This window comes from Corylus avellana, chromosome ca3 (assembly GCF_901000735.1).
Source record: "Corylus avellana chromosome ca3, CavTom2PMs-1.0".
Lineage (NCBI taxonomy): Eukaryota > Viridiplantae > Streptophyta > Magnoliopsida > Fagales > Betulaceae > Corylus > Corylus avellana.
Window position 1 is genome coordinate 32,747,561 of NC_081543.1, and position 15,247 is coordinate 32,762,807.

At 34.4% G+C, this 15,247-nt stretch overlaps 1 protein-coding gene across 1 annotated transcript; it reads left to right on the forward strand.

The window, feature by feature from the left end:
• Positions 1-1,034: 1,034 nt before the first annotated feature.
• On the forward strand, positions 1,035-7,166 carry LOC132174645 (uncharacterized). Its single transcript, XM_059586280.1, has 7 exons — positions 1,035-1,156; positions 2,350-2,723; positions 3,083-3,310; positions 3,498-3,852; positions 3,942-4,069; positions 4,902-5,037; positions 6,502-7,166. The coding sequence occupies exons 2-7, from the start codon at positions 2,380-2,382 to the stop codon at positions 6,739-6,741; spliced, it is 1,431 nt and encodes a 476-aa protein (XP_059442263.1). The 5' UTR covers positions 1,035-1,156; positions 2,350-2,379; the 3' UTR covers positions 6,742-7,166.
• Positions 7,167-15,247: the final 8,081 nt, after the last annotated feature.

Below are 15,247 nucleotides of genomic sequence, written 5' to 3' on the forward strand. Positions count from 1 at the left end.
TTTTTATTACTATTTAAACAAAATAATTACTACAAAACAATTTTTTTTTTTTTTTTTACATTTTCATTCAAAAAATTCAAAGCTTCTATTTACTTTATATCACATCAATCACTTTCAAACCAAATATTCACTACACAAGTCGAATGCCTAACACACTTATAGCATGTTTGTAATTTCGTTTGAGAAATAGAGCTTTTAAGTCAAAAAGTGTTTTTGAGCAAAAGTTTTATTTTTAAACTTTTGTCAAAAGTAGGTTTTGATCATTTTAAAGCTTTTTAGACCCTTAAAAGCGTTTTTATTTTATTTTTACCAAACAAACAATTTTTTCTTCAAACGGGCTTTTTAAGTATTAAAAATACTTTTATGACTCTCAAACGCAATCTCAAATAAGTCCTTAGGTTATGTTTGGTAAACGTTTTTGTTTCAATACTATTCATCTTACTTTCTTTTTTTTTTTTTTTTTTTTTTAACATTCTCTTACCTTTTACATCACATAAATTATTTTTTTATTATTATTCAAGTAAAAAATTACTATAAAATAATATTTTTTTATTTTTTCATATCAAACATTTTTATTTTTTCACTTAAAAAAAAAAATTCTTATTATTTTTTATATATCAATCAATTTTTACTCTCGTATCGGACCAAAATCATTTTGCAAACGGGACGTTAATGTTTCTTGTTTTAAACTTCGTTTTTTTATTATTTCATGTACATATCCTCTTAATGGAAGACAAAAAGACTTGATTTGTGTAAAATTCTTATAAAAATTATTTTAAATAGCTGAACAAAAGATAAATAATAATTGAAGGAATAACACGCCTTCTTTGGTTTATTTATCCTTTATGAATCTACACTCCATATAGACTTACCAAAACAAAAAAAAAAAAATCAAGTAATAGGATTGGTCAAACATGCCGGCTTCTCCTACCCCGGCCACTTCCATTTCACACGTGTCAAATGCTGATTCGCTCGAATGTCGTGGCCAGTGTGACACGTACGCCCTTCTACATATGTCAAAGCGCAACCCCGAAGCCCTCGTTCTCCTCCTAAGCTCCTTTAGATCCGCTTGCTCTCAAGCAAATTCTCGGAGTGGTTAAGAAGGAACCACAGGATTTCGGTCTCTCGAAATCGATTTCAATCTTACAGATCTCTGGTTGGTTTCTCAACCTGAAGCTCTCTCTCTTCTCTCTAATTTCATTCAAGATTTGTAGATCTGTTCCATTTTCGAATATGCGTATGGATGTATGTTGGTGTTCATGTGTGATCTTTGTGTATCAGTATAGCTGTTTTGTATTTCTCCTTAAAACATGTCTGTTTAAGCTATTTTCCTTTTGAATATATTCGGTTTTTTCCCGAAGATTTGAATCATTGGTAGCATCTGTTTTGCTATTTGTTGCGAGATTTGGAGGTTTAGCTTTTCGGTGATGTGCTGCGATGTAAATTGCAATTAAGAAGTTGGTAGATCGTTCTGTTGAATATATTTGATAATTGAAAGTGATATATGGTCATTTTTGGTAAATGAAAGTTGTTTCTCATTTTTAAGAACAAAATTTGTAAATGGAAACGTAAAAAGTGTTTTTTTTTTTTTTTTCTTCTTTCTTTGTGTTGCTATCTGTTTGATCTTTGGTTGCTTTTAGTTGATACATTGCTTAAAATGTTTAAGAAAGCGTGGAATATGATTTTTTCCTGTTTGCTGAAAATGGTTGCAGTTTTAAAATTTTTTTTTTTTTTTGCGTTTCGATGCGTTAATCTCTATGGTTGTCACGGTCTGGCTGCAATTTGAATATATTGAGGAAAACAACATGGTTTTCTGCAAAATATTAGAATAAGGCATTGGAATCTGAACAATTCAGGGGTTTTAAAGCCCTGTTGGAGTTGGAAATAGATTTTATTTTATTTCAGTAACTACTTTTGAAGTTCTTAATCTGATAACTCATTGCTTTCTGGTTGAAAGTACTCAATTTATTAAAAAGTGTGTGAAAAAAGTCTCTTTAAGATTTCCTGAAAACTGGGGTCATATTCAGGACATTTTTTGCCCATTCAAAAGGCAATACTGATTGCTCTTAAGGCATCTCATTTATTTTGTGTGTTTTTATGTGTCTGTATTTGTTTCTTTTATTTTATGTCTTCTTCTTTTGCTGGGTAGCACCTGTCGTTTCTATTACTGCGTATGTTCCATACTATCAATGGCAACTATTTGTTTGTATTCTCTTGTGTATCTGTCTACAAATTAATGGCCTGCTGGCAGTTGTGATTTGAATCAGGGAATGTGGTTTATATAGATGACATTCAAGTACTTGTTTTACTTCTACATTGAATTCATATATTCTATGAATGGCTGAACAGGTTGGATTGAAGTAGCCTGGACAAAATAAGATGGGAGGAGGATTTAGAGTACTCCATTTGGTCAGACCATTCCTTTCGTTTCTGCCTGAAGTTCAGAGCGCTGATAGAAAAGTTCCATTCAGGGAGAAGGTCATCTATACTGTGATCTCTCTTTTCATTTTCTTGGTTTGCAGTCAGCTCCCTCTGTATGGAATACACTCCACAACAGGTGCAGATCCATTCTATTGGATGCGAGTGATCCTTGCTTCGAACCGTGGGACTGTTATGGAACTTGGAATTACCCCAATTGTTACTTCTGGGCTGGTGATGCAACTCCTTGCTGGGTCAAAGATCATAGAAGTTGACAACAATGTACGTGAGGATCGTGCCCTCTTGTAAGTACCTTTTGAGATTTAAGTTGTATTTGGGTTGTTGGCCCGGTGTTTATTTATTTCTTTATCTATCTTTTTATTTATTTGTATTTGTGTACTTTTTCTGACAGTCAAAATATTGTAATTTGAGGGATTGGGTTTGCATTGATTTTTCGTTTTTATGTGCATGTTTTCATTCATGCATGATTTGTAAATGTAATTGCTCTCTAGTGCATTGTTCGTTTTGATTATGAAAACTTTTTCCTTTATGGGAATGTTACCTCAAAAGCACAAAGCTGCCCTTTTTCTTTTCTTTAACTTCAACTGGATTCTCCAGCTTGTGCTCTATGTTCCTCATGATACATTTTTCTTTTCCTTCCCAGAAATGGTGCTCAGAAGTTACTTGGCATCCTGATAGCTGTGGGTGAGGCGGTTGCATATGTTCTCTCGGGGATGTATGGTAGTGTTGGCCAACTTGGAGTAGGAAATGCTATTCTTATTATCATTCAGCTCTGCTTTGCTGGTATCATTGTGATATGTTTAGATGAACTTCTTCAGAAAGGATATGGTCTAGGCTCTGGAATTTCACTTTTCATAGCTACCAATATCTGGTGAGTGTTGTAATGTCCTTCTTCTTGATACACAATCAATATAAGCTTTCAATGCTAATCACTAAGTTTCATTGCGTCATGGTTAAATTAACTTGTGAGCTTAGTGTCTTTTCTGGAACTCAGTTTAGCTATTCTTGAAATTATTTCGTGATTTTGAGTACTGAAGAGTTCGGCCATTCTTTTGCAGTGAGAACATTATCTGGAAAGCATTTAGTCCCACCACTATTAACAGTGGACGAGGAGCTGAATTTGAGGGTGCTGTTATTGCTCTATTTCATCTACTGATAACTCGTTCGGACAAGGTCCGTGCTCTCCGTGAGGCTTTTTACCGGCAAAATCTTCCGAACGTGACAAACCTGCTTGCTACTGTCTTGGTCTTCCTAATTGTAATCTACTTCCAAGGTTTCCGTGTGGTTTTGCCTGTGAGGTCAAAGAATGCCCGAGGACAGCAGGGTTCATATCCAATCAAGCTGTTCTATACCTCTAACATGCCCATCATTCTACACTCTGCACTCGTTTCCAACCTTTACTTCATCTCCCAGGTACTGATGTTTTATATTTGTATGTCTCTAGCTAAATTTGACCTTCTGTAGTACCGTGTAAATAACTTGTATTTGTTGTGTTTGTATAGCTGCTTTACAGAAAGTACAGTGGAAATTTTCTGGTGAACCTTTTGGGTAAATGGAAGGAATCTGAATATTCAAGTGGTCAATCTATCCCTGTTGGTGGTCTTGCATATTATATCACTGCACCGTCAAGGTAATCAATAATTTTCCCCGTATATAGATCACCTTATCTTTTATCTATAATACCTTGTCATCATACTTGGAAATGAGTTAATCATCAATGAAACACTCATATGATACAAAATGGATAGGTAATAAGCTTTATCTCAAATGATGGTTTCACGTCTCATAAGAGTATGCTGGGGTGATGTCATAGGTTCAAGCCCCATTTTGTGTATGTGCAATACAAATGGTAGGAATATGATTAATTAGTATTAGGTATTCTATACATTTGATAGTTTATGCATGCACCCAATGGGTTTGGAAGTCGCATCTGTACCCTCCGTCTTTTCTTGTGGGAAAAGAGGTGCCATTTGACTAGTATTCATCGACTAGTATATAAAAATATACAATGGGTATAATGCTAATTTTTAGCTTAAAAAATGATTAAAAAACATATAAAAACGTATAAGCTAAAGTCTAATTTAAAAGCTGTAAATAACAAAAGAACATGTGATCTGGTCTCCATGTTTGATATTCGTAAGGATTTGAAATTGTGAATGTTTTTAACTATTGAAATTTGAAAACATTAAATTTGGTAGTTTATGTTTAATCCCCTTTTTTCTTAAGAAAAGTTGATCTCCAAAAATATTGGTGCTTTGTCAACCTGTATTTTGTAGTTTCTGAATCATGTTTATTTAAACAAATTAGGTTTCTTATTTATGGGTGCATATTCAGTACGTATCCATAATGTGGGTGCAGTGGCTAATTGAAGAATCTGTGCTTTCCTTCCCAGCTATGTCTTTTACTCCTCTCCTTAATGGTCCTGGTAATCCGCATTGATAAGATGCTACACTATTTTGCAGCTTAGCTGATATGGCAGCCAATCCATTCCATGCACTGTTCTACCTAGTCTTTATGTTGTCGGCTTGTGCATTATTCTCAAAAACTTGGATTGAAGTTTCTGGATCGTCTGCTAGAGATGTTGCCAAGCAGCTCAAGGTAAGAATTCTTTGTGCTATAGATATATTTAGTGTTCTGAAATTGAAATTGGTCATAAGATATGGGATACAAAGTGCTATATTTGCTGATTTAGTTCTGTAATGTCAAATGGTTGTGTTTTGACATGTATTTTTTATTCACAATATTTTGACTTCGGGGTCAAGTCAACATTGAACTTGGAGTCGACCTGCCAACCTCTGCATATTTTCCCTTCAAAATGAATATTTTAAAGTATAAAGTCCGTTTGAAAGATAGTTATGACCTTCTGAGAGGAATATAGGGTTGGGAATTTAAACTTGGTTGTATTGTGCAGCGGTTGTTTTAATTTAACTGTATTATCCCTACCTCGCTTTCATCTTTCGGCAATGTAATACCTGCACCAATTCCTTCTCATCTTTTTACCATTTGAGCCAAGGCTTGCAAGTAATAATTGAGCAACAACTTGTTGCTTGGGCATTGGCTCATGTGGTAAAGAGATGGCGTCTGGTTGGGACTTGTCTTATGTTCTTGATTGGTATACTGGTTGTGTAGGTCCTATGTCGAGATTGGTATACTGATTGTGTAGGTCCTATGTTGAAATCTGTCACAAAAAAATTGAGAAAGTGAAATGTTTGCCTTTGAGAGTGGGAAAGGCCTAATGCAATTCTTTCCCACCTTTTACCATTTGAGCCAAGGGCTTAGGGACAATAATCAAAGCGATCACTTGTATCTTCAATGGTCGAAATCTTCCTTATTATTCATCCTTATGTATCAGCTCAAGTATTACTGTGCTACGATCGGGTTGGGATATGTCTTATGTTTTGAGGTGGATAGGTCCTAGATTCAAATCTTTACCGTATAAAATGTGTAAAGAGTAATGTTCGATATTTTGCCTTGCGAAGCAAAAAGGGGAACCCCCTCATTTTCATTGGTAACTCTTTAAGCAATCTAATGAGAATAAAATAAAATTTCGTGGCCACTCTGTTTCAGAGGATGCCATCCCATCCTAAAAAGTTTTGCTAATATCAAATTTGTGGGTCATAGCCCAAATATGCTGGTACAGTTTTTGTCAAATTAAATTTTTGTTGAAACATATGAATGGGAGTTGAATAATTATTTTTTTTGAAGTGTGTATTCTTTGAGTTCCTTTGCATCTTGGCACTAATAAAATATGGAGCAGATTGAGAGATTTGTGCATTGAAATGCTGAATTGATGATAAGCTCACAGTATTAAAATATTGTAGTTGTATTGTTATATGTTGTGAACTCTTCTATTTTGGATATGAACCTGAGCTTTAAATATGACATGATGGATCTTCTGAGTTGTCTCCAACTAGCATCATGTGAAAATCTTTACCAATATGGTGCCATCATGTTGTGTCGAATTTATAAACCCGATACGTGATTGAGCTGCATGTGTAGTCATTAGCTGTAAAATAACTTGCACCATGTAGATTTTGAACATGATTTCTGCTGAGTCTGCAGGAACAACAAATGGTGATGCCCGGGCATCGTGAGTCAAACCTGCAGAAGGAGCTGAACCGCTACATACCCACTGCCGCTGCGTTTGGAGGCATGTGCATTGGCGCATTGACAGTGTTGGCAGATTTCATGGGGGCGATTGGTTCGGGAACCGGGATTCTGCTTGCCGTAACAATCATTTATCAGTACTTCGAAACATTTGAGAAGGAAAGAGCCAGTGAGCTTGGCTTCTTTGGTTTCTAGGCTTTATTTATATCTTGTTTCAGAGCTGTGGTTGGTGCCTTGGTGGTGCTAATAGGCTCCCCAGCAGTTTTGGTGCGTGGAGAGATGTAAGTAGGTTCTTTTAACACCAAATATTTCAGTTGAAGATGAAGATGTTAGGGGTAGTTTGTTGGTACAGAAAACGCATCACCTTGAACCTTATATTCGTTGTTTTTTGTTTTTTCCTCTTTCGACGTGTACCCCACTCCCCCACATTAATTTCTCATGTATCATTGGATCTATACGAGATCTTATGGATAACTGCTTTAAGGCTTCGTGCAACATTTTTTTGCGCTTCTGCACTGGAGCAGCGTCTCCTTTGTTGGACTATATTTTTAACCTAAGAGCGACACAGATAAGGTCAGGGGTTTACTATTGCAAATCGTAATGTATTTGTATTTGAATTATTTGAACTTGCAATTGCAATATTTCCTATCTTGCGACAAGCACACACCCATCTGCTTCTAACTCCATTTTTCATCTCCTTTTTTCATAGACGTTTCAGTCGTATGTATGCTTCAAAGATATCTGTAATCTTTTTCGACCAATACCCAGTTTGTTTTGGTGTAAAAATGTTTTTGAAAATTTGTTTTCTTTCTATTTTTGAGTGTTTGGCGGTCAAATTGAAAACATTTTGGGAGAAGTTAGCATACTTATCTCAAACTACCATCACTTCAAAAAAAAAGGAAAAAAAAAACCCTTCTCTCAACCCATTCAAAATGCAGCAAAATTTTTTTCCTGGAGAGCATGCCATAATTTGCTGCCTACAAAAGACAATTTACTGCAAAGAAAGGTTGTGAAAGAACCATTTTGCCCAATCTGTGAGAGGGAACCCGAAACAGTCCTACATGCTCTTTGGGGATGCCCAGCAGCTATGGGGCTGCTGCTACAGAATTTTTTAAAAGAGTGAATTGATTTTATCTCGGTGGCAGAATTATGGTCAGATGTGGGAAGGAGTACCTTGCTTTGTTGTTCAACTTGCCCGTCAAATTTGGATGAGGAGAAACAAATGGGTACATGAATGTGTGTTCACCGGCCCAACCACTATAGTGCAGGAAACAACCAAACATGCCGAGGAACTCAAGCAGATCTACGACCATAAGTCTGCAAAAGCCGTTGTGAGCAATATTAATCCACCAGCAAAGTGGGTGGTCCCAAATCAAGGTTGGTACAAGGCGAATTGGGACGTAGCTGTTGACAAGTCGTGTGGAAAGATAGGAATAGGTGTTGTTATTCGGGAGGAACGGGAAAGAGTTGTAGCTGCAATGAGCAAATCATGTCTAGGCTCTCTTGAGCCAATGATGAGGGAAGCTCTTGCCTTATTTCATGCAGTAAGCCTATGTCGAGACCTTGGTCTCCAACATCTAATATTAGAGGGGGACGCAAAACAGGTGGTGGACGCTCTCAATTCTACAATGAGCAAATGGAACCGCTTCGGACACTTAGTGGAGGACACACGTCGCATTCTGCAATTGGTCTTAAGGTGGAGGTGTGTTTTTGTTAATCGAGAAGCAAATGAGGTGGCACACCGGCTGGCGAAGATGGCAACTATCAATGATAGAATATGGAGGGATTCCATTCCAGATTGTATTAGAGACATTATTTTGATAGAGTAATTAGCTCTATCTTCTTGATCGTTTATTGGATTTTTTTTCTCCACTTTTTGATTTTATCAATGATAATATAGCGAGTTTTTTGTTAAAAAAAATAAATAAATAATGTTCCTCTGAACTTTGATTATAACAATGTTTTCTTAAATTACTAAAAAATTTGCCAATTATAGACAAAAATTACTATAAATTTGTCAAATGCCCTTATAAATTTGGATTTTTTTTCTCTTAAAAAAATGATTTTCTTTTTTTTTGAAAATTTAAGTTTCACTCCCTTTTTTCATTGTTTTTTAAATTTAATAGTTTTAGTTTTTTTTTTTTTAAAAAAAAAAAATATTTTTTTAATTAAGGTATTTTCATTATTAGGGGCACGTTGACAATTGTTCGTAGTTTGAGGGGACATTGTCATAATTGAAAGTTTAAAGGAGATATTGTCAATTGAGTGATAGTTTGAGAGGGGTGGCCCCGATGAGGTATGTAGACTTTCTCCAAACATATTAATGAGGCTAAAACCAATGTTTTTAATTGATCAAGCAAAATAATTTTCATGAGGCATAAAATGGTTTATGCTTTTCATCTCTGTAAATCATATTTTGCTGCTCTTCCAAGCCTTTAGGCAAGCAATTGTGAGAAGGCTTATTATGGAGGCAAGAAAATCATATTTTATTGCTCTTCCAAGCCTTTAGGCAAGCAATTCTGAGAAGGCTTATTATGGAGCATACTTGCCCGAACACTTGTGGCCCTACAATGGTACTCTCATGGTTGCCTGTCCGAATTGGGAAGAGTTCTTTATTATTTTCTGTTCAGACTCGAAATGATTTTGGCGGGCAATTGACATCCTCAATGCCTTTTACTCTCACATGGTCGCTCCCCAGATTATATGAAAATAGATGATCATTGTTAGTCTATATGTTTATATTTTAATTAAACATAATTTTCACCATGATTTTTTTAGATGCTTTACATTAATATTTTTATATTGTGAATAGAAGTTTATATTTATAGGTTAACATGATTGAAAGAAAATATAAAAAATATTGGTTGATTTTTTGTACGAACTAATCGCTGGAAATATTGAATATGATTTCAGCCGAGAACATTTTACATCAAAACTAACGGGACCTAAGAAGCGTGTGTTTGGGAAAGTTTTTCTTACTGTTGTTTTGTTTGACTAGTAATAAAAATTGATTAATGTGACATAACTGTGAAAATGAGTTTTGAATTTTTTTGTGAGAAATAAAATAGAAAAGAAGAGGGATTTGCCAAACTTTTGGAACTATCATGATTGTTTTCTTTTGGTTTCTTTACCTTTTTATATTCTTAGCAAAACAATATAAGTTTTGATATTTCACCAGACTCCAGAGACTGACTTCTCCGATGTGTACCCGGTGCCCAACCGGCCCTTTTTATATTCTTTTGCTTTTGGTTATGTCTAACAAGCACTTGCATTTTCTTTACTACTACTTCTACAATTCCATCAAACGTTGAAAAAAAAAATAGTAAAAGTAACACCATTACCTAACAATATCTGCACATGATTTAAAACCAAAGCCATAGCTTTCCGTAAAGTTTTGAGTAGGCCAGGGTGTCGGTTGGCGTTGGTATAAAATTTTTTGTTTCGCCAAAATGTCGGCAAAGTCGGAAATTTTACCGACTTATTTCTCCAAATTTTAGTCCTGGCACCAATAGGCGGTCGGTAAAGTCGGTTCGATAAAGTTGGTATGTGAAAAAATTGAAAATTATCGGCGAAGTCAGTTGGTAAAATCAGTTTAGTTAACAAATTTTATTTCCCTAACCGAACCGAATTTGTAGAAAGAAAAAAAAATGTTTCGCTTACCGCCCATTGGTTAATCAGTGTCGGTAGAAGTCAGTTGGCTATCGGTTGGTAGGTGGTTGAAAATTAGTAAGAGGTGAATTCACCGAGGCCTAGTTTTGAGACAGTGAATATATATATATATATATAGAGAGAGAGAGAGAGTTGAGGGCATTCCTCATCCCCAATATTTTTAGAGGAGAAATTAGGCTTATTTGCAATCTTGTCCTAATGTTTTAGTTTTTGAAATGTACCATTCTTATTTATAACCTAGATTGCAACGTTTTAAAATTTTTAGTTAAAATTATAAGATGTCGCCATCTCTGAAAAATTATTAGTACAAATAGCCATTAATATAGGGCTATATGATGTCACCATCTTATGGAGATGTAATTTGCATTTGATGTAGCCAAAGGAATATCAGACGATATGGACAAAATTAAACAGTAGAGATTTGAGGATAAAAGGGAGGAATAAAAGTAATTATTGTCAAAAAAAAAAAAAAAAAGTCTTCCAAAATTAAGAACACGCCGGCGAGGAAATTACAGGTTTGATATACGAATACGACAAGCAAGAATTGCGTCTATTGACGACCAATTCTCTAGTGTCATCGGATCTCCTTCACACCCCCATGTGCTTTCAATTTCATAGCGCTTCTTTTATTGACTCAACACGTATTCCTCATTTAACAAAAGAGACAAAATTTCCTTAGATTCTTGATTGTCTTATCTTACATTTTCTTGGTTTTTTTAAGCAATAAGCCGACCTTATATATATATATATTTTTTTGGAAAATTCAGAAAATCTCCTTGAATTTCTACTCCTTCCGACAAAGGGTATCAAAAACTTTCAATATTTATTTTGTCAAAATGCCTAAAATACAATTTAAAAAAAAAAATTGTAAAGATGTTTATAAAAAATAAAATAAACGCCTAAATCCTAACTATTTTTTATTTTTATTTTTATTTTATAATAAGAATAAGAATATTTTGAGAACTTTGATAAGATTTAACTCAAAATTCTAATAGAAGAAAATAATTGAAAGAACTTAAAAAGTTCGATACTTTTAATTAAGAAATTTTTTTTTTTTTTTTTTTTAAATTCGAGAGTACTTTCAAAACGCGTATAAGTTTGGGAGGACTTTCTGAATTTTTATTTATTTATATAATTTTTTATTGGATGTGTTTAAATTTCTTTGGCCCCTTTTGTCTACTGTTCCATTTTTTTTTTAGACCACAACCATGCCACGTGCATTGCATGTTCTATGCTTCACAATCACCAAGTGTCATAGGAAGAATGTTAGTTTATTCTGTTTTATTATTATATATATATTTTTTGAGTGGCCAGTGGATCATATTTCTTAATCATTCATGCTTTTAAGGCATTGTCTAACAGACAATACGGGGGATTATGGCTAAAACTTTATACCAAAATATCAAATCCAGAACCAAAGTTTCCACCATAAAATATTTAGCCATGATGGATCTTTTATACATTATATATTGGGGGCTTAAAAACAAAATATGAGCAGTAAAAAGGCTTGCTCGGCTTTTATTTAATCAATGAATTCAGTTGAAGATTAATTAATTTAAGCTATTTCATATAAATAGTACAATTAATTAAGCTGTTCTGTACAAAGAAAATGTTTTTTTAGTATCTAGTTTCACCGAGTGTGCAATTATTTTATGCTTATATCGCAATTATTTACTTTATTTTTCAAAACTATAGTTTTTTTTTTTTTTTTTTTTTTACAACAAAACTATAGTTTTAAATACCTATTAAAAATAGCCTTATTTTAATCATCACGGCATCTTCTTTATTAGGTTAAAGCCAGATTCCAATTTTAAGTCGAAACTATGATCGAACTTTTTTTTAATAAGATGAAACTTAAATAATTAAAGCTCAAGATCATGATCAATGGGGTTTCAAATCATTTTCATAATCGTTCTCTTTTCACTTCAACCATTATTTTCCTTTAAAATACCATGTATAAAATCTCTCGTAATGTGAAATAGAAACATATATATTAGAAGTGCTTGTGCGAGGATTTAAAGTGACCTCAAAACCGCTTTCGAATGAGAAGCTTTGTAAAAAAGAGAAAAGGTTAGAAGGGCTCACTGGTGAGATCTAATGAAGCTACTCTGAAGCCCAAGTTAACAAGAGAACGATGAAAGAGTGTTAATGTTGGCTTATTTGTGTGATCAAAACAAGGGTTGTAAATTTTTAAACAACTAAGTTTTTTGGTGTAAAAGTTAGGGTTTGGAAATTCAGGTTTTTTGAATTGGTGTCAACTAGGCGTTAAATAGTGTCTTGATGTGATGCATATAGAGGACTTCCAAAATCCTACCCGAGAAGACCGGCGAATGGATGTCCTAACGCGACTTGTGAAAGGGGACTTCTAAGAGCTTACACAAGAGCACCATCAACTAGTCTGTCAACTAGGCCTCTTGACACTATTATGTTTCAAACCACAAGCTCTCATTCAAATCTATCGTGTAAAGTCTACTGGTGGGTTAGAATGGAATTCATATTAAGATGATTGACCAATGAGGAGCTGGAGTTGCCGAGGGCACGAGGTAATCGAGGAATTTGTATGGGCACATATGGTCTTAGTCTTTACAAAACGTAAATGTACTATACCTATGTAACTAAATCGTCTTTAGTGATTGGTTTTCTGGCTTTAGTTGCCCTGTAGTGGTTTTACTTATGATGTGCTCAAAGGGTTTCCACTTCGTCAACAACATCCTTGTGTTGATTGTGTGATAAGCTTTCTTTGTGGTTGAATTGTTTATTAATTGCTGCACAATTTTTGTTCATTTTGCTAGATATTTATGTTATGAGTACACTTGTGAGTGTTGAGAAAATATAAAAGAAAAGAGTAGTTAATATACCTAAGTGGACCTTAGCCCATTAGCTTAGGCTTTTGGGCTAGAGTTGTGTTCAACTATGTAGATTAATGTATTCTTGGTAAAAACTCCATAATTGCTTTATCTCCCAGCAAGTGGTATCAGAGCTATGGTTAGCTTCCTGGGATGGGTGTCTGGAAGCATTGGGTTTGGAGTTATGTCTACATCCACAACTTTCAATGGGAGACACTCTTGAAAATGTAAAAAGACTCACAATGAGGGGGAGTTTGGTTAATGTGAAGAGACTCACAAGTGAGAGAGACTATTATGAGTGCATTTGTGAGTGTTGAGTCACACATTGAGAAAATATAAAAGAAAATAGTAGTTAATATACCTAAATGGACCTTAGCCCATTAGCTTAGGCTTTTGGGCTAGATTTGTGTTCAACTATGTAACCGCTTTATCTCCCAACAATTTGGTGTCATGTGTGCTTGGGATTTGATCCCGATCCCTTTGAGTGGTATGAAAAAGAGATACACTCTACCAGGAATAACCTCTTGAGTGTGATCCTTAACCCATATTGCCATGAAATTGAAATTGTTAAATGTTTTTTACACTAGCAACGCACCACGTGAAGGTGAGAACTTTGTGTCTCTCAGCGCATCTATTTATAGCTTTCAAGAGTCCAGTGATTCTCATTCTATAGAGCGGGGATGATGCTAAGGAGGATGATGCTAAGGAGGTGGTTGATATGAAATTTGCTTATGACAATCTCTTTAAGAAATTTTTTGATCTGTCAAATTTGAACATAAAGGTTTTTAGAAGGCTCAAAGAGATTGGCTGTGAAAAAAGGTTGTTTGCTTGCTGAATTGAAAAACTCATACTAGGATGCCGTGTTAATTACTAGGATAAACTCTCTTGAGAAGAAGTGAAACAAAGAAACATTTTAATGAATTTTAAAAGTGGTAGACTAAACATATGGTTGGTATTCAAAAATTTAGTATGAGTAAATGTGATACATATTTTTCACATATTTATGCCCCTATGAATAAGACCATGTTTGTTAAGCTTGTAAGGCCTGAGTGAGTTAAGGTTATGCAGCTGCTTGGATAAGGGAAAATCTAGTTGTTTGCTTGACTATGTGAATCCCAAATCCTTAACTCTTTCTAGGAAGCAAACTTCAGCCAAGTTTGTTCCTACTTGTTTCCACCGTGGGATCATTGGTCACACTAAACCAAATTGTTTTCATCTTAGATCCAAAGACCTTGGAATCAAGGAATGCACCTTAGAGAGATGAACATGTTTATGAAAATTAGGTTAAATCCTTGACTAAGCAAGTTAAGCTCATAAGTGAGAGGTTGGATGAGTTATCAAAATCTTCTTTGATGGGTAATGATGTGGTCTTTTTGTATCCAAAAATATCAATAATAAAATTCCACTTGCAATAGGACGAATCCTTGTAAGATATGACTATATTGAGAGTGTCGAACTTCAAGGACTGCATGGGTGTTGTTATTAAGTTTGTCAAGATCAAATATAACTTAATTAAAAGAAGTTTGTTTGATTGTTTTTGTTTTCTAAAAATAAATGCATAAAAGTAAAGATAAAGGTAAATGGTAATGAGAGAAAGAATAGTTGGTTGATTTCACCACTAATTGTATATCAATAGTCAATCATAAATTAATAAGAAAAATTCATATTATGCATGATATAGAGCTCGTCTCACTCGAGTAGTCAAGAAATTATCATTATTAAGAAATAAGTATAATCCATCTTCGGTTGGCACAGACCGTCTACCTAACCACTAAAATGCGGTTTTGTCTTCCCTAAGTATGAATTATCTAATTTCTTAATAAGCTACACACAATCAAGGGAATAATATAATCAATCTTCGGTTGACACGAATTGTCTACCTAAATTACATTAAACTAAGGTGTAGTTCAATCCGTCTTCCCTAGGCATGGCCTATCTAACCTTCTTGATAATGTATCAGTTAAAACTGTTGTATAACAATCATTCACATAGTCACAGAAAATATGAAGAATTGAGTTCAATCAATATAAAAGACTTTATAAGACAAGAGAAGAATTTTATAATGATTAAATATAAACATTAAAATCAATTCTCACAGTTCTACAATCATCATGCATATAGAAAGTCTCAAATTAAAATACAATTAAACCATTGTTACTTGGAAAGGGCTACATCAACGCCCTATT